This window comes from Moschus berezovskii, chromosome 18 (assembly GCF_049115385.1).
Source record: "Moschus berezovskii isolate FMDL1 chromosome 18, NW_MosBer_1.0, whole genome shotgun sequence".
NCBI classification, from domain to species: Eukaryota; Metazoa; Chordata; class Mammalia; order Artiodactyla; family Moschidae; genus Moschus; species Moschus berezovskii.
Window position 1 is genome coordinate 56,900,433 of NC_142477.1, and position 20,540 is coordinate 56,920,972.

The window sequence follows — 20,540 nt, forward strand, 5'->3', positions numbered from 1 at the left end:
TCTTTCCTCTACATATTGCTGCTTCTTGAAAAAAATAAAAGAAAAAATAAAGTTCCCATTTACTGAGCACCCGGTATGTGCAAGAAACCTTCAGTTCAGTTCAGTCGTTCAGTCGTGTCCGACTCTTTGCGACCCCATGAATCGCAGCACGCCAGGCCTCCCTGTCCATCACCAACTCCCGGAGTTCACTCAAACTCATGTCCATCGAGTCGGTGATGCCATCCAGCCATCTCATTCTCTGTCGTCCCCTTCTCCTCCCGCCCCCAATCCCTCCCAGCATCAGAGTCTTTTCCAGTGAGTCACCTCGTTGCATGAGGTGGCCAAAGTATTGGAGTTTCAGCTTTAACATCAGTCCTTCCAATGAACACCCAGGATTGATCTCCTTTAGAATGGACTGGTTGGATCTCCTTGCAGTCCAAGGGACTCTCAGGAGTCTTCTCCAACACCACAGTTCAAAAGCATCAATTCTTCGGCGATCAGCTTTCTTCACAGTCCAACTCACATCCATACATGACCACGGGAAAAACCATAGCCTTGACTAGATGGACCTTAGTTGGCAAAGTAATGTCTCTGCTTTTTAGTATGCTATCTAGGTTGGTCATAACTTTCCTTCCAAGGAGTAAGCGTCTTTTAATTTCAGTGTGTTTATTTAATCCTTACAACAACCATGAAAAGGTATATAGATAGATAATATTATCCATATTTTTGCTAGAAAGTGAAAATTCAGAGAGGTTTAATTACTTAGTCCGCCTGTTACTGAGTCATAGGTTGGTTACATTTTCTTTCTTCCATGCTCTAGAAGAAATAGACCTGTTCTCAGTCTCCCAAACCAGATACTATAGTTTAAAGGCGAGTAGGGAATCATACTCTCCGTTTGCAGTGCCTGGTGAATTTTCAGATGCCAAACAAAAGCCTGTGCAACACATAACAACAGACATTGTTTCAGTCCCTGCAGGGAGACTGAGGTAGGTACATATAAAGAATAAACAGCAATGCCAGTCTCTCCCCTCCCTGTCACTTCTGTGGTCTTTCCACGATCCCCACTGTGGTTGAGTCTGCTAACCACCTTTCCTCTGCCCTTCAAAGCCTACCCATCCCTGAGGACCTGCCTTACCTTTTCCTGGAGTCATTTCCAGCACATTTCAGTCGATCCTTCTTTGATTCCTCCAGCACATACTGCACACATCATATAATAAACACTGCTAATACGGCCAGGGCTCAGATCACTGTATGTGCTTTATTTTGCCAGGTTGTGGGAAATGTAATTCTTTTCATTTAGAGATTATATCACATGGGTGCATATGTTATGTTTTTTTCAGTACCCAGCGCAATGTTAGGAATATAGATTTACACTGTTGGAATAGTTTTTAGTAAGAAGTTAACCCAGACAGAATATTGATTTGTTAAGACAACCTGACTTTTTCCTTGTATAAATCTTGACCACCAAATGTAAATTTCACCGAGGCACTAAATTGCCTAGGCTCAGTTAAGAACAAGTTTTAGTCTTTGGTTAAGGCAGTCTAGAAGAATAAGAATAGCTATTTGATAAGACTTTTTTAAAAAGATATACTTGAATTCTACTGAAGATAAACACAAGATCAAGAGGACAAGCATGTGTAGGCATGAACACACAAGAAGACACAGAAGTCAGAAAACCATAGGGAGAAGCTGAGAAACTTGGTCAAATTCGGACACAAAGGGAACAAAAAGAAGAATAAACACATGAGATAGGGTAAAGACAAAATTGGAAAGGGATGATGGGGTCAAATGAAAAAGAGCCTAAGGAATCTGGGCTTAAAGGAAGACAGGATGGTTTACTATAGAGAATAAACAGAAGTACTTAAGGTGCCAGGAGGGGAGTGAGCTCAGACATGAGTTCCTTAGGGAATGGGCAACATCAGGAAGGAGAGAAGGGCAGATGAGCATGTAAGAGAGGCAGCTGCTACCAGCGTCAGCCTCAGTGGCCAGACAGCAATTTGTTACCAGCTTTTTGCATTTTTCAAAAGAAATCGGAAGTCTACACTTTTGTGTAAAAACCTCCACATTTTTAAATGTTGGCTTGAAAGTTTTTAATGACTGTGTTAATCAAATGAAACACTTCAATGAGTCAGACGCCAGCCTATGATCCTGACCTGCAATGAGTGACACATCCCTTCCTCAGCACAGGTAACAAAAGAAAGCTGATTAGAGAAAAAAGTGAGCTGAATGGCTAATGTGAAGATTTAAGAGAACAGAGGCCTCAGGAGGCACAGAAACACTCCTCTTCCAGAGGCAGACTCATGCAACAGCCATATATTTCATACCCAGTTCTGCTTTTATTTTAAAACTAACAAGTTTTACAGCGTGTGACTCAGCTGACCTTTAGAACTCTTTCAGACCTTTCTTCAAACTCCTAAGAACTGACAGCAACCATGTCAGAAACTATGAACTTGTTTTATTGATCCAGACATGGTTTCAAATATGAATTAAATTGAAAAAGTTCTAGAAGACTTTTGGGTCAATAAATTCATTATTTAAGTGTTCACTGATCTACCACAGGGCATACCCTGGGATATTCCTGGGCAGCCCAGGCTGTGCAGCCTATTTATCTGATATCTAATTGTTTATCTAATTGTAAGTCCAAAGTAAAGGGGCAGGGGGAAAGAATGGGAGAAAAGTAGTTTGAATAGTGACTGGATTTTTTTCTAAAATTTTGAAAGATAAGAATTCTCAAAATAGGGGATCACAGTGAACTTGAAGCAACATAGATAAAAGAATTGTAAGTGTAGCCACATCATGGAAACTGAAAACCTCCAAAGATGAAGGAAACTCTTACAGCTTCAGAGAAAAGAGTTTACCTAAAATAGAACAATGATTAGAGTGATAGCATATTTTTAAATGTCAACTGAAGTCAATAAACCTTAGCATAATGCTATAAAGAACAAATAAAGTATAACTAGAATTTATACCCAGTAATATATATTTTTTGAACATTATTCATGAATAATTTCAATAAATATTTATTCAGACATGCAGGAAGAGAATGTTTACCACCAAAAGACCTTTAGTGAGATTTCTAAAGAGTGCATTTCAGAAAAATGAAAGGACAGTTTCAGTAAGAAAAAAATTGTGAGCAGGGAAAGTGGCAAATAAGGATAAATATAAGTGAATAATGTCTATGTAAAACATAATGTCTAATATAGGTGGTAAAAAAGTCAAGATATAATTAGAATATGGACCACTGTACATATTATTATGTACAATGGGAAAGAATGAATGACATTATTCTACATACTTGAATTTGGGGAAATATATAATTCAATTTTTTGAACATTTGTTTTGTTTTGTTTTTGACCATATATTTTGAAATTTGAGAAAATCACTTCATATAACAGGTATAACCTCCAAACTAATAAAGAGAAGAATAAAATTAGGGAAAAAATGAAACGCATTCAACCAAAGAGAAAGCAGGAAATGAACAGAAAGAGATACAGGAAAATTGACACAAATATCATAAAAAAAAAGATAGGAAATATCTATGCAAAGATTTTGGGCTTCCCTCATAGCTCAGTCAGTAAAGAATCTGCCTGTGATGCAGGAGACCAGGTTCAATTCCTGGGTCGGGAAGATATCCTGGAGAAGGAAATGGCAACCCACTCCAGTATTCTTGCCTGGAGAATCCCAGGGGCAGAGGAGCCTGGCAGACTACAGTCCATGGGCTCACAGGAGTCAGACATGACATAGCAACTAAACCACCACCACCATGCAAAAATGTTGGTAACTAGAGTAAATATTAATGGACTCTACTGATGCACTAGACCAAAAATCCTGTTAGAGGGGAAAATGTATTTAAAGACATTCTGTGACTTGAAAGCCGAAACAAGACTTAGAAAATTTACTGTCTCATTTGCAAATGAGGACATCAGAGCCCAGAGAGGCAAGTAAGATAACCAAGTCCAACAAGTGCCAAATGTTCAGCCAAAACCTGACTCCTAATAGGATACTCTGCTAAATTATAGTTGTTGTTGTTTGTTTTTTCAACAAAAATGTATTTAGTATTTATAGACCAAATTCTGAGGAGAATATCTGTGAGTGTGATGTTGTGATTAAAAGATTTAAAATGCTAGTGACATAATAAATTTAAGAGAATTGCACTGACTTATTTGAGCAAGATAAATTTGAGCTATCTCTGTGTTACAGTGATGGAAATGTCATTCTGGGGAGCAAGAATGTGGTCAAGGTTTCCAGGGGAGGTAGAGCTATTTATAGACTATCTTTGAAACTGTGGAGATAGTACGGTACAGGATGATGAGAGAGAATGAAGATCAGAAGCCTGTGCAAAACCTTCAAGAGGTGGGCAGAAAAAGGAGCTTGCAAAAATAAACTTAAGAAGAAAATTCAGAGACTAGAGAAAAAGGAGAAAAACATGCCCTGAAAGAGTGGATTGGGACTAGACACAGCACAATTGCTTGAAGAATGAATGGAGTTTGAAAATATGAAGCTGACAAAGACTGAAAGAACATACATGGAACAAGTGTTAAATATCCAAGTGATAATATCAAACATAGACCTAGAGTGAAAAAATACAATGTAAATTCTTCAGTCTCCATCCTGATAGTCAGAAAGAGGATTAGATTTGTGTGAGAAGAGCTGGACTTTCATGTAACCTGTCATTTTCTACTGCTTTGACTTGGACCCAGTGCCTCACCTCTTTTGGCGGGGGAGGAGTTGAAAGAATTTTATGGTAAACACATGTTCATCACTTACATTGTACAGTTAACCTAGATTCTACCATTTTACTTTATCTCGTGTTGATCCATCCCTCTATCCATTCATTTATCCATCTTATTTTCATTAATGTATTTCATAGTTAGTTGCAGGCATCATTGTACTTCATTCCTAAACACTTCAACGTAAGACTGAGTTTTATTCAAAAAACTAGCTCTCCCTTAAAGTTCAGATGTTGTTGATAAGTAAAATTATGAACTATAATGACCTTCTACATGTTTTATAACTTCTCATAATTATCTGATCAAGATTCTTGAACAAACATTTACAATTTGGTGGCCAATAAAACAATTTGAAAGCAGCATTTTTGTATGATTGATAGAAAAAACATAGAACCTGTGCTTAACCTCTTTATTTCTCAGTTCCATCATCTATAAAATAGTCTCCTCTGAGAAACAATTAATTGGAATATTTGGGAATGTGCTTTGAAATGCGTAAAACTTTTCTTAAGTCCATATTCTTCATGTTGTTGTTACTGTTACATTTCATTGGTGGGTAGTTTGGTGAAGAGTCTAAACCTACTGGTGTTAAATACCATGCACTGGTATTATTTTTATCTAAACCCTGTTTTCAGTGATACTCTGTCCAATGTCCTGTGCCTATTCCCAAACCACAATTTGAACAGATCCCATTTCTAGTCTTTCTCCTTTTATTAAAAAAAAAAAACCTCAGGCATGGCACAGACAAGATTTTAGGGCAGTGAAACTACTCTGTGTGTTTCTATAATGGTGGATAAATGTCATTGTAAAATGGTCCAAACCATGGAATGTACACCAGAGCGAACCCCAGTGTAAACTATGGACTGTGAATGGTGATGATGTGTCAATGTGTAACATCATCAGCTATAACACATGTGCTGCTCTGGTGAGACTGGGGGCGTGGATAATGGGAGAGCAGGCTATGCAGGTGTGGGGCAGACGGTATATGGGAAATCTCTGTGCCTTCTGTTCAATTTTGCTGTGACCCTAAATCTATTCTGAAAAATACATAGTCTATTTTAAAACCTCAGCATTTTTGATCCTAGTTTAAAATCCTCTTGTCATATCTAATTTAACACTCATATTCTTCCCTCAAATCTGGCTATATTCCCAGAGATTGGTAGTGTAATAGGAAGAGAGGTTTGAGTCACCCTTTCACCTCTTCTGTTTTTCTTTTTTTCCTAGTTCTTACTCTTCAGGGACCAGCGAAGGGCTGGGAAACGTTAGGCAGATGACTCTGCCCGAACTAGCTGTGAGTTACAGGTCCCTCTCGGCTTCTCCAGCTAAGCCCACGTAACCTTCCGCGTGGCACGTATCTGAACGCTGGTTCCCTCATGTGGGAGGCTCAGGGAGCCTTGCAGGGCTCTCCCGCTGCCCAGTGCCATGACAAGAAAGGTTGGTTCAGGTTCTTCCCTTTTAACATTCATTCAGCCCCTCCTGCCTCTGGTAGTAATCCTCATCGCCTCCCGCGCCTCATCCAGGAGACAGCCTTCTCAGAGGCGGGTTCGTGGCAAGATGTCTCAAGAGTAGCTGCCTGCTGTCGTGTTTACCGATCCATGGGGAACTTTCCGCACATAACCTTGCCATGCTACCCTGCGGGAAGTCAGACTTCTCTACTGCCTCCCCTCCACCACCCTGCCTCTCTCTTCAGTTCTCAGATACCTAAGATCAGAGTTCCATTGTCTGAGCAGACAGCCATCCATCCATCCATCTGGCACATGTGCGGGTGAAACCTCCATCCCTTTGTAAGGAATATGGTTGGAGGTTTATTTAAAAAATTAATTTTAGTTTTTAAATTTATTTTTTAATTGGAGGAAAATTGCTTTACAATGTTGTGTTAGTTTCTGCCGTACAACTCAAATCAGTCATAATTATATATATATATACACATATATACACACACACCGCCCCTTTAGTTCCCAATTTCAGGGCAACACTAAAAATCCCACTCAAAAACCTGTTATCCTTTAAAACATAGAGCACTTGATCTGATAGCAAGCATTTGAATTGCATTCTGTGAAGAAAAACAATCACTAATTTTGATGAAGAGCTCTGAGCTGCCTGCATTTAAATGTTTACGCCCTAGGTTTTAACAAAGTTGAACATAATCAAAATCCTACTGGGAAGAAGACTGTCAGAAAGATTAATTAGAAAGAAAGCAAAAATGGCACCTTTCTCTGCCTTTGTGTTACTGATTCTTAGATAAAAAACTCTTAAAATGAATGAAGATGTCTTTACATGGTTTTGATTATAAATTTTATAAAGGTCTTGAAAAGAGTTCATCTGAGCATTGAAATGGCATTTTCTGAAAAGTGTCTCCAACTTTTCGTGAGCAGAAACACACAACTGTTAGATGTGTTTTGGTCTCACTGACAATAGAGTCTAAGGCCCCCTATAAAAGAGCTATATACAACTGTTCCTCTCTTCCAGAAAAGATGGATTGCCATGGCAACACTGCCAAGAAATAATAGGTCAAGTTTTATCCTTGTGCCTCAGGCTTGTTTTATTAGGTTTTACTTGGAAGTGGATGCCATTGTAAAATGAAGGATTGGGTGTTTCAAAGTTAAACATCATGCCAAGAAAATCTGATCGATAAAATTGGCTGGTGTGAAGAGGATAGATAAAGGACAACAGGAAGGAAGAACCTCTAAATTGATCAAAGAATTATTTAGAGGCCAGCTTATTAGAACCCTCTTCTAAAATCTGGGCTTGATTTACAGATGCTTGTATAACTAAGTGTGTGAAATGAATTCATAGTGACTGTTTGTAAAAGATCAGTAGGGAAAAATGGTTTGTAAATTTCATCTTTATGGAAGATTACCTGTGGTAAGGGAAAAAGTTCTTATTCCAAAAATAAACGTGCAGCAAGAGCATAAAATATTTAAGCTTTCTCTTTTGCTTACTATTTTCATCAGAGTGAGTTCCGTGCTGCTTTCTGCCTGCCTATTTATGGAAATGAAAAAAATAAATACAACTGGGAGGGAAGTAATAGCACATAAAAGAAGTAATATATGATAATCAACATTTTGTTGTTTCTGTTGTTTTGGAACGTAGTGTCTCAGTATGTTATGATTTTAGGTTTTTCTGTAACAGCACTTCAATCATGTGGGGATAAAATTCCCACATGAAGCAGTATATAATATGTATCACTTCAAGGAATGGTGCTCTGTCCTTCTAATAACAATATATGTATGTATTCATATATAGTAAGATCTATTTTTTAAAGCAATAAGACATATCAACTCAGCTTTTTTGAGTACAATTAATTTCCATAAGTGGAATATAGTTATGCATTTTGGCGTAACATCTTCATGAGACTATTTTAGGGTTCTCCAATAGACCACTGTTAACCTTCCGTGTTTTCTCTCCTGTAAAGTAGTAAAGGGGTATGTGGATAGCTGTGAAATTTATATTGGTTTTGCCCTGATCATGCAGATTGCAAACTGGGGTCAGTGACTGCATTAGTTTCCTAGGGCTGCCATAATGAAGCACCACAAACTGGGTGGCTTAAAACAACAGGAATTTATTGCCTCACAGTTCTGGAGGCTAGAAGTTCTGAATTAAGGTGTCACAGGGCTCTGCTCTCTCTCAGGCTCCAGAGGGAAAATTCATTTCATGCCTCTCTCCTAGCTTCTAGTGCTTCCCAGCAGTCTTGGATGTTTCTTGGTTTGTTGTTACATCACTCCAGTCTCTGCTACTGGCTTCAAATGGCCTTCTGTGTCTCTATTTTCTTTTCACCAGTCACAGGATTAGAATCCACCATAATCCACTATGAAGTCATCATAACTAGATTACATCTGCCAAGACCCTACTTCTAAATAAGATCCCATTCACAGGTTCTAGGAGTAGGAATTCACATATCTTTTGGGAGGAACACAATACAACCCACAACTGTGACTCTGAATTGGAGATGGTCTCAATTACAATTTTAAATTGTTATGCTGTCTGGTACTTTAGAAATGGTATATGTCTAATATTTTATAGACATGTAAGGAATAGGATATCCTGATTAATGAAGTGTTTTTAAAGTGTAGAATTATTAAATATATAAAAATATGTCTAGAATAGATAAATTTAATAAGTATTATCATAGTTTGTAACTGGTAATAGGTATTCATTTATTGTTTATTGAATCAATCAATCAACCAATAATCATTAATATTAAATTATATTGAGCATAATTTAATCTTCCTTTGATAATTCAAAATAATTCCTGCAGGTAAAAAGGTAGCAAGGTCCAAGTTAAAGGATCACTACTTACTTGAATGCTAGATGACTGAATGTTTATTCTATTTCACATATTTGTATCTATTTGGAAGTTCACTAGATAAAATGTGTTTTATGTCTTATGTTTCAATGTTCTCATCCTACTGTACATTGCTATTGATTTCCTTTTTGGACTATTACATATTATTTCCTTTGGTTAACACCAATGTGTTCTGATTTGATTTCTCCACCTATAAAATGACCTACTTTACCATGTATCAGGATTATCTATCCTTCAATCCATTTTTCTTTGTCTAGACACTCAATAAAATGTATTCTGATGGTAGTAATATCATTTGAGTTATGTTTCTTTACTAATGGTTACTTCCATTTTCTGTTTAATTCAATACAGAGAGAAATAACCACCAAAACAAGAAAGCGAATTACAATATAACCCAGATCTTACAAATGAAAGCTATTTCCTCAGTCTAAAACTGCACATTATCTCTGTGTGACTTCAAAAGTGATTGAGAATACACTACGTGCAGTTAAAAAAATAAAATGTTTCACCAGAGAAAGAAAACATAAGGAAAAAACAGACAAAAATGCCAAAATTCAAAACTGAAAAATGTTCCTAGCTACTACCGATCAAACTGCGAATGTTTTCCATTTTAGAGCTCTTTTCTTGACAGGTATTCAAGTATTTGCTAATCAAACTTGTCATTAAAGCCAACAATTCCTAAGAGCATGATTGAGAAATCAAAATATTTAAGCCAGCTAAAATGATTTTATTTTTCCTTAAAAGAGAGAAAAATGAAAGCTAACTCTCTTGGAAGGAAGTTTTGGTTTTTCAATCATATTTTTATCCCTCATTTTTTTGTTGAAAGATTTCCAGTTGTGATTTTTCTATCACCAGAAGCCTACAGTTGTAGAAAACCAGCAGGTGCTTCCAGTTATTAGAATCAACTGGGAAGAGGAACAAGGCAAAACCAGGGTTTAGAGCCATTTTCCTGAGCAAACTGAGAAGAGGTACCATTTTGGTTACCTTTCAAGATTCTCACATTTAATTACATTAGTGGTACTTGACATTATAAATGTTATTTTCTTTCCAGTATAACCTTCTATCATTATTAGTAAATGTCAGATGTAATGAGGTGTTTTTTTTCTGACTCCCTTTTCTTCCTAATATAGTGGGAGAGAAAGTGCTAATGAGTTTGGAATCCTAAAATTGTTTTCAATGCTCAAAACCAATGCAGAGCCAATTTAGTGTCTGTTTATTAGCTTAGTTTTACTCTTTATTTTCTTTGCATCTGGAAAGGAAATTTCCTCTTTGTATTTCTCACTACATGTCCTTTACTTGGTGCAATTTCTTATTCTCCTTGAGAGCTTTTAGGTGACAACTACCTCAAATTAGATTGTGTTTCTGGGTTCAAGTCAGAATCCTGTGGAAGATCCTGTCCCTTGCTGTGACTTAACTGCTGTCTGAAAGTTCCTGTTTTGGGTTTTGTTTTTTTCTTGAAAGCTGTTTTTGTCCCCCTCTATTTTTAAATTTTGACACATAATGGCTGTCTGACCCTGCGGTTTCCTGTAACATCTCAATCATAATATAACACAACCTTGATTTCTGCTCCCTTGAAGATGAAATACACTCACAGTGTGAAGTTGATGTGTTTTATAACACTAGACCTAGTTTCTTTACTGTCAGAATAAAATTAACATCTTATGAAAAGGGAAGCCTTCACTGAAGGAGGTCAAGAAGAAAGAGATGATGCCAGTTTTCAGTGCCTGTGTTGAAGACATGCTTGACAGGAAGGGTCTGGGTCGCCTTTTAGCAGTGGCTCAGGCATATTGGCTGTTTTCTTCTATGAGAAATTAGGGGAAAGCTGTCTATTGTCTAGAAAAAGCAGCAGAAAGGGGTCCGCAACCTATAAGAAGGCTACTCAGTCAATTTTACTAAGAGATAAAGAAAGCTATTTAAAGTTACTTTACAGTAGGGAAAAAAAAAAAAAAGGTAATTTTATAGATAATGTATTCTAAAAAATTATGAACACAAGACAAAAGTGCCCAAGGTTTAAAATAGGATGATTAGTTGTAAGGGGTTGTGTTCCCCAGAGAGCTAAAATATATTACACAATCTCTGATTATACTTTGCTTTTTAAACACCATTTCATTTCATTCTCTAGTTTTCCTCTTTATTTAACAATTGGATGTACTGTTAATGGAATTAGATCCAATGAATATCCAGGAATATCCAAATAAGCTCAAGACTGGATACTTTCTGTCTGATAAATTTGTATATTTGTCCCAATTACATGTAGTTTTTGATATCCAAGGTTATCGCTAACATCTCACATTCATATTTATAAAATGCTAAGCAAAGTACAGAAAAATAATCAAATATTATCTGATTCACATCATTTCAATTTTATTTTTAAGAGTTGTTTTCTATATTCAAGAAATGGTCAGATTTTCCTGTGGTGAAATCTAGACTTTCTTTTTGTTTTCTGCCAATTGGTGGTATGTTCTGAAAGACCTTCCTTGCTTGTTTTGCTTCATTTTTGCTATTTTGAGTACCGTAATCTTTTTCATCTTACCTTTGGAAACTTATTTCAATAACATTACCTAATAAATGCCTCTAATCAGGCCAGTCTTACCCCTGCTCCACAAGTCGAGTATAATTGTTTCTGACTTCATGCACAGTCATACCTTTTGCTAATTTTCAAGCTTTATTTCACACCCCCACATTCTCCTGAAATCATTTGCTGGTTTCCCGAGCCTCTTTCGTCACCCTTCTCTGAATTTTCAGGGGCCGAATAGAATAAATCACACAAATTAGGAGAAAACTGTGAACAGTCTTGAATATCCTGCTGTTAGTTTGAGGTGTCGTGTATGTATCTGAGTGGGAGGGGGCTACGGGCAAGGAATGGCAGGTCCAATGAGAATCTGTTTGAGGCCCAGGAGATGTGAACTTCATTCTGATGTGAAAGGAACCCCTTCTTGTATCATCCAACACATTAGCTTTCCCTTCAGGGCTTGGAACTGGGATTCATTTTATTTAAAAAGGAGGCATCTCTGGGAGAAAGGAGGAAAGAGGACCCAGGCTGGGGTCAGAAAGGAGGTAACATCTCTGTCCCAAAGGCTGAGCACCCAGGATACTTGGATGGAGAAATCACAGCCCAGTCTCCTGGGAAAGAGGCGAAGAGGGAAACCGAGAAGCACTGGGCTATGAGTGATACCCCAGATCCTAAGAAGACAAAGGGCAAGACTTAGTTGACTAATAATTTCCTCAGCTACACTGTGCAGTGTCCATGACGTATACAGGTCATTTCAGGGGTGTCTCTACTTCTCAGTTTTCCCTGCTGCATGTGGCTCTTTTGCAGGTTCTGAACACCTGCATTTGTAAGCTGCCATGTGCCTTCCTGTGTTAGATTTAAACTCCCCAAATTTCAGGAATAACAGCCAGTTCTTGCTGTTTATTGGCCACTTTTGAGTGTCAGCCTCTATGAAGTACTTCCAATACATTATATCATGTCACCCTAACAAGCATGCTAGACTTTAGGGGGTTCAAGTTAATAGAGGTTCAGTGGTTTGTGCATGTCCCCCTGGTTCTCTAATGGGAGACTGGGAACTCCTCATATGTCCAACTCAAACACTCATACACAGCAGGTATTTTTATTCTCATTTTACTGTTGAATAAACTGAAACTAAACTGCAAGTTTTTAAATGCAGACACTTTTTCATAAATTTCTTTTTTCCCTCCACAGAGGCTTGTACTTAGCATATAGACAGTAAATACATAATGATGGAGTTAATATACTCCCCTAGTTTTAAACAATACAAAAAGCCACAGATTTTTATATGTGTGAACTATTTTCTACTTTTCTATAGTTAGGTGCTGCTTAATGGGAATGAACAAATGTAGAAGGTACTCTGAGCTAGCCCTTTACCCCCAAAAAGATTTTCTCATAATATTGCAGAGCTGCCCTATGAAAATGATGAGGAAAAACAAGACTGAAAAATATATACAGCTAGACATTGCAAGTACAATGTAAACTCTCTGTTATGACTATTTGGGGAATAATTAATCACTCCCCAAAAGATGTATTGCTTCAGCTTTTGAGAGATTGTTGTTTTTATTTTGTAGGACACAGCAGGCCAGGAAAGATACAGGACTATCACCACAGCCTATTATCGCGGGGCCATGGGCTTTATTTTAATGTATGACATCACAAATGAAGAATCCTTCAATGCAGTACAGGACTGGTAAGCAACAGCAAATGTTCCCATTACTAATAATGATTTTCTTTTCTCATTCAACTCTTTCTCTCTCCTCAAAGCAGTGCCACACCACAATATAATATGTATATTTTTTATGTATTGTGATCCCAGTTGTGTTTCAGAAAGCTGCTAAGGGCTAGCTATGCTCAGACTCATTACGGGAGTATTGATAAAAAATCATTTTGGCGATTTTGCTCTGTTTGTTCACTCCAGCACTTCGCATCCTGTCGTCTTTAGTTCCATGGGGACAAGTACATTGCTTTCAATTTTTCGAAGCACAGATAATGAAAAATTTGGAAGTATACTGGTCTAAACTAGGGATCTGGAAACCATGAACCATAGGCCAAATCTGGCCTCTGCACCACAACTGGCTCACCACTTGTTTTATAGGTAAAGTTTTGTTAGAAGGGCTTCCCTGGTGGTGCAGTGGCTAGGATTTTATACTCTCAATGCAGGGTCCCCAAGTTCTGTCCCTGGTCAGGGAACTAGATCCCATGTGCTGCAGCTAAGGGTTTGCATGCCACAACTAAAGATTCCATGATGAATACAGAAGATCTCGTGCCACAAGTAGGACCCACTGCAGCCAAATAAATAAATAAATATTAAAAATTTTTTAATTAAAACACAACTAGGCTCAGTTGTTTATTGTCTATGGCCTCGTTCACATACAACAACAGAGTCAGGTAGCTGCAACAGCGACCGTATAGCCCACAAGCCTAAAAGATTTTCTCTCTGGCTGTTTACAGTAGAAGTTTGCTGACTCCTTATCTGGATTTGTTAGATAGCTTTACATTTTTCTTCAAACTGAAAATTTTCAAAGGACTGGGATGAAGAAAAAGATAAAACTGAAACCTTTCTTCAGTCCCAGGTCCATCAAACCATGTGACAACACCTGTGATAAACGTGATTTGCAGGGCAGGGTGTGGAGAGGGCTCAACAGACTCCACATTTTAACATACATAGTCACAGCTTGTCTTATTGAAGGAAAAACTAGCAATATACAGGTAAAATAAACGACATTTTTTTTCTATTTTAATTACAGTATTATCCAAAATGATTTATTTACTTGTGTATCAGCTCAGTGAAGGTCATGCTCAGTCGCTCAGTCATGTCCCACTCTTTGCAACCTCATGGTCTGTAGTCCACCAGGTTCCTCTGTTTATGGAATTTTCCAGACAAGAATACTGGAGTGGGTTGCCATTTCCTCCTCCAGGGGAAGGTCAGATGCTATTAAAAATTTACATTTGCTTTAGATTGCTTTTTAAAGTTCATATTGCTTATCTGAGAAAGCACCTCCATCCTTATTTCCACACACACACACTTAAAATACAAAAAATAATACTAATACCACTAACAATGGTAATTCAAAAGACAAGCTTAGGACCTCTATGAAAAAGTACGTATCTTCACTAAAGGGCATAGAAGAAGGCTTAAGTACCCCCTCTTTTTAGTAGACTGAATATTGTAAAAAATGCCAGTTCTTCACAAATAAATTCATGAATGCAAGGCAATCCCAATCAAATACCAGGAGGTTTGGTACAAAATGGAATGAAATAGAGAGTCCAGGTATAGACACAAAACCATTTGGGATTTACTCTATGGTAAAAGTAGCATTTCAAATTAGTAACAGAATGGCTGGTTCAGTTAATACTGTGGTGCTACCCAGTGCCACCCATAGCTCTGGTACGATACTGCTATACAAAACTGTCATTTTAACTTTGACTGTTTCTTCTCAGGACATGATAAGTCCCAGGATTGTTCATGAATTATATTTCAGATATCAGGGTTCTTAAATCAATTTGTACCCATACTTGTGGCCCATTTTTCCAATGACTGCTGAGAAGAGATGGATCTATTGAGTTCTGTGAAACCACATGATAACAGTGTGGGAGCCATCCCAGCAGTACCCCTGACTCTTGCATTAGAAACACTATGGAAACGTACATCTTCTCCATGCCCCCCTCCATGCCTTCCCTCTGCAGCCCTGCCCAGCTCCCTCCCCTGTCAATTCTTCTTCTCCAGTTCTCTGACTATTTGGTTCTATTGACCCACTCTTTCCACTGAAGCTCTGTTTCCTGTTCTCTTAGAAGCACATTTCCCAGATTAATCTTATCTCTCTCTGACTGCTCCTCTTTCTGCTTCCTAGCTTTCACTTCCTGCTTCTCCCAGTCAAGGGTAAGCATCCTCTCCTGGCTTTTCTCCTGGGCTTATTCTGTTTCCTTGGCCATCTTATCCATTCACATGCATCATCATCACTTATATCAGATGATTCCCAACTTTAAATATCGGGCCCCAGTCTATCTTCTGAAGTGCAGTGTTCCATTTCCTGCTATCTCCTTCTGGCATTTCAGAATCACTTGTCTTCACCTGAAACTGCTCACCTTCCTGGCTTCAGTTTCTACTGTTCATTGAGGTGATGATGCTTTGCCACCCAGATTCTACCTCGAATCCGACTCTAACTTCTGTCCATCCCAATCTGGGGCCTGATCTTGTATATTAACCTTTTCCTGAATATCCTTTGAATCTGTTCCTGTCTGACAGACCACATGACCATCAGGACTTCTTCTGATCTTTGCTTCTTCCTTCATAATATCCTTCTAACCGATCTTCCTCCCCTTAGATTTCTTCCCATTCCAATCCATCCTATCCCAGTGCTGCTATAAAAGTTTCCCTAAAGAAAGTGATCCTAAAGATCATGGAAGACCCCTGCTCAGTAGCCATGACTCACTATCACCACCTTAATTAATTAAAACTTCCTCAGACTGACTTTCAGACACAGAACATCATGGAGCCCCTATTTTTTACAGTCTCATCTCTCACTATTCTAAAGCTAAACTGAAACTTTCACTGGTTTTGGAACTGAGCCTAAACTCTCTAACCTTTGTGGTTTTCTGTTTGCTAGTACCCTTTGTTATGCATTTCTTTTTCACAACCTCCTACTCTACCTCCCCTGGATATACATATCTGTCAAAACTCGAAAGAGCTTATCCATAAATCAGCCCTACTTGCTCATGTTGTCATCCACAGTTGCATGATCATTAGGTATCTTTCATTCATTCAACAGGTACTGAGCACCTACTCTTTGACAGTCAGTCAGCCAGATGTTGTGGTTAGTAGTTGTTCAGCCGCTCAGCTGTGTCTGACTCTTTGTGACCCCATGGACTGCAGTATACCAGGCTTCCCTGTCCTTCATTATCTACCAGAGCTTGCTTGTTCATGTCCATTGAGTCGGCGATGCCATACAACAGTCTCATCCTCTGTCGTCCCCTTCTCCTCCTGCCTTCAATCTTTCCCAGCATCAGGGTCTTTTCTAATGAGTCAGCTCTTCACATCAGGTGGCCAAAGTACTGGAGCTTCAGCTTCAACACCAGTCCTTCCAATGAATATTCAGGACTGATTTCCTTTAGGATGGACTGGTTGGATCTCCTTGCAGTCCAAGGGACTCTCAAGAGTCTTCTCCAACACCACAATTCAAAAGCATCAGTTCTTCGGTGCTCAGCTTTCTTTATAGTCCAACTCTCACATCCATACATGACCACTGGAAAAACAATAGCTTTGACTAGATGGACCTTTATCAGCAAAGTAATGCCTCTGCTTTCTAATACGCTATGTTTGTCGTAATTTTTCTTCCAAGGAGCAAGCGTCTTTTAATTGCATGCCTGCAGGCACCATCTTCAGCGACTTTGGAGCCAAGAAAATCAAGTCTCACTGTTTCTGTTGTTTCCTCATCTATTTGCTGTGCGGTGGTAGGACTGGATGCTGTGATCTTCATTTCTTAAATGTTAAATTTTAACCCAGCTTTTTCACTCTCTTCTTTCACCTTCGAGGCTCTTTAGTTCCTCTTCAGTTTCTTCCATAAAGGTGTATAATCTGCATATCTGAGGTTACTGATATTTCTCCCAGCAATCTTGATTCCAGCTTCTGCTTCATCCAGCCTGGCATGATATACTCTTCATTTACATTAAAGAAGCACAGTGACAATATACAGGCTTGACATACTCCTTTCCCAATTTGGAACCAGTTCGTTGTTCCATGTTCAGTTTTAACCATTGCTTCTTGACCTGCATACAGATTTATCAGGAGGCAGGTAAGGTGGTCTGGTTTCTCTTGAATTTTCCAGTTTGTTGTGATCCATACAAAGGCTTTAGGGTAGACAATGAAGCAGAATTAGATGTTTTTCTGAATTCTGTTGCTTTTCCTATGATCCAACGGATGTTGGCAATTTCATCTCTGGTTCTTCTACCTTTTCTAAATCCAACTTGTATATCTGGAATTTCTTGGTTCATGTACTTTTGAAGCCTTGCTTGGAGAATTTTGAGCATTACTTGGCTAGAGTATGAGATGAATGCAATTGTGCAGTAGTTAAAACATTCTTTGGCATTGCCTTTCTTTGGGACTGGAATAAAAACTGACTTTTTCCAGTCCTGTGGCCACTGCTGAGTTTTCCAAATTTGCTGGCATATTGAGTGCAGCACTTTCACAGCACCATCTTTTAGGACGGTAGTGAGTACCTATGCCAGTATTTACTATCACAGTTAATGGATCCACCAGCACCCAAGTTGCCTGCTGTTGAAATGTGAGTTCTCAGTTTGATTTTTCTCTCTTTACCTGTTACATTGTACCACTGCCTCATCTAACTCAATGAAACTATGAGCCATGCCATGTTCAGTTAGGGCCACCCAAAATCGACAGGTCATGGTGGAGAGTTCTGACAAAATGTGCTCCACTGGAGAAGGGAATGGCAAACCACTTCAGTATTCTTGCCTTGAGAACCCCATGAGCAGTTTGAAAAGGCCAAAAGATATGACACAGAAACACGAACTCCCCAGGTTCACATCCACAACACATCCAGCTGGGGATGTGACTGGTGAAGGAAGTAAAGTCTCGTGCTGTAAAGAACAATATTGCATAGGAACCTGGAATGTTAGGTCCATAAATCGAGGTAAATAGGAAGTGGTCAAACAGGAGATGGCAAGAGTGAACATCAACATTTTAGTAATCAGTGAAATGGACTGGAATTGGCAAATTTGATTCAGATGACCATTGTATCTACTACTATGGGCAAGAATCCCTTAGAAGAAATGGAGTAGCCATCATAGTCAACAAAAGAGTCCAAAATGCAGCTCTTGGGTACAATCTCAAAAATGACAGAATGATCTTTGTTCCTTTCCAAGGCAAACCATTCAATATCACAGTAATCCAAGTCTATGCCCCAACCAGTAATGCTGAAGAAGCTGAAGTTGAACAGTTCTATGTAGACCTACAAGACCTTCTAAAACTAACATCCCAAAAAGATGTCCTTTTCATTATAGGGGACTGGAATGCAAAAGTAGGAAGTCAAGAAATACCTGGAGTAACAGGCAAATTTGGCCTTGGAGTACAAAATGAAGCAGGGCAAAGGCTAACAGAGTTTTGCCAAGAGAACGCTCTGGTCAAAGCAAACACCCTTTTCCAACAACACAAGAGATGAGTCTGCAAATGGACATCACCAGATGGTCAATACTGAAATCAGATTGATTATATTCTTTGCAGCCAAAGATGGAGAAGCTCTATACAGTCAGCAAAAACAAGACTGGGAGCTGACTGTGGCTCAGATCATGAACTCCTTATTGCCAAACTCAGACTTCAGTTGAAGAAAGTAGGGGAAATTCAGTATAGTTCAGTTCAGTTCAGTTGCTCAGTCATGTCCAACTCTCTGCAACCCCATGAACCGCAGCACGCCAGGCCTCCCTGTCTATCACCAACTCCCGGAGTCCACCCAAACCCACATCCATTGAGTCGGTGATGCCATCCAACCATCTCATCCTCCGTCGTCCCCTTCTCCTCCTGCCCTCAATCTTTCCCAGCATCAGGTATACCTAAATCAAATCCCTTACGACTTTACAATGGAAGTGACAAATAGATTCAAGGGATTTGATCTTATAGAGTGTTTGAAGAACTATGGATGGAGGTTCATGACATTGTACAGGAGGCAGTGATCAAGACCGTCCCCAAGAAAAAGAAACTCCAAAAGGCAAAATGGTTGTCTGAGGAAGCCTTACAAGTAGCTGAAAAAAGAAGAGAAACTAAAGGCAAAGGGGAAAAGGAAAGATATACCCATTTGAATGCAGAGTTCCAAAGAATAGCAAGAAGAGATAAGAAAGTCTTCCTCAGTGATCAATGCAAAGAAATAGAGGAAAACGATAGAATGGGGAAGACTAGAGATCTCTTCCAGAAAATTAGAGATACCAAGGGAACATTTCATGCAAAGATGGGCACAATAAAGGACAGAAATTGTTTGGACCTAACAGAAGCAGAAGATATTAAGAAGAGGGGCAAGAATACAGAGAACTGTACAAAAAAGATCTTTACGACCCAGATAACCATGATGGTGTGATCACTCACCTAGAGCCAGACATCTGGGAATGTGAAGTCAAGCGGGCCTTAGGAATCACCACTACAAACAAATCTAGTGGAGGTGATGGAATTCCAGTTGAGCTACTTCAAATCCTAAAAGATGATGCTGTGAAAGTGCTGCACTCAATATGCCAGCAAATTTGGAAAACTCAGCAGTGGCCACAGGAATAGAAAAGGTCTGTTTTCATTCCAATCCCAAAGAAAGACAATGCCAAAGAATGTTCAAAGTACCACACAATTACCTTCATCTCACATGCTAGCAAAGTAATGCTCAAAATTCTTCAAGCCATGCTTCAGCAGTACATGAACCACAAACTTCCAGATGTACAAGCTGGATTTAGAAAAGGCAGAGGAACCAGAGATCAAATTGCCAACATCTGTTGGATCATCGAAAAAGCAAGAGAATTCTAGAAAGACACCTACTTCTGCTTTATTGACTACGCCAAAGCCTTTGACTGTGTGGATCACAACAAACTGTGGAAAATCCTTCAAGAGATGGGAATACCAGACCACCTTACCTGACTCCTGAAAAATCTGTATGCATGTCAAGAAGCAACAGTTAAAAGTGGACGTGGAACAACAGACTGGTTCCAAATCAGGAAAGGAGTACATCAAAGTTGTATATTGTCACCCTGCTTATTTAACTTATATGCAGAGCACATCATAAGAAATGCCAGGCTAGATGAAGCACAAGCTGGAATCAAGATTTCTGGAATCAGAAAATTTCTGATTTTTGGAACCTCAGAAATGCAGATGACACCACCTTTATGGCAGAACGTGAAGAAGAAATAAAGAACCTCTTGATGAAAATAAAAGAGGAGAGTGAAAAAGTTGGCTTAAAGCTCAACATTCAGAAAACTAAGATCATGGCATCCGGTCCCATCACTTCATGACAAATAGATGGGAAAACAATGG

The 20,540-nt window shown here is 38.8% G+C and overlaps 1 protein-coding gene across 2 annotated transcripts in view; it reads left to right on the forward strand.

Annotated features, from left to right (window-relative positions):
* Window positions 1-20,540, forward strand: part of RAB3C (RAB3C, member RAS oncogene family) — a 323,991-nt gene that overhangs the window by 150,001 nt on the left and 153,450 nt on the right. For both annotated transcript variants that reach the window (XM_055422022.2, XM_055422021.2), the window contains exon 3: window positions 13,096-13,214. In XM_055422022.2, the coding sequence (XP_055277997.1) occupies window positions 13,096-13,214 (119 nt within the window). The remainder of the gene's footprint in view (window positions 1-13,095; window positions 13,215-20,540) is intronic.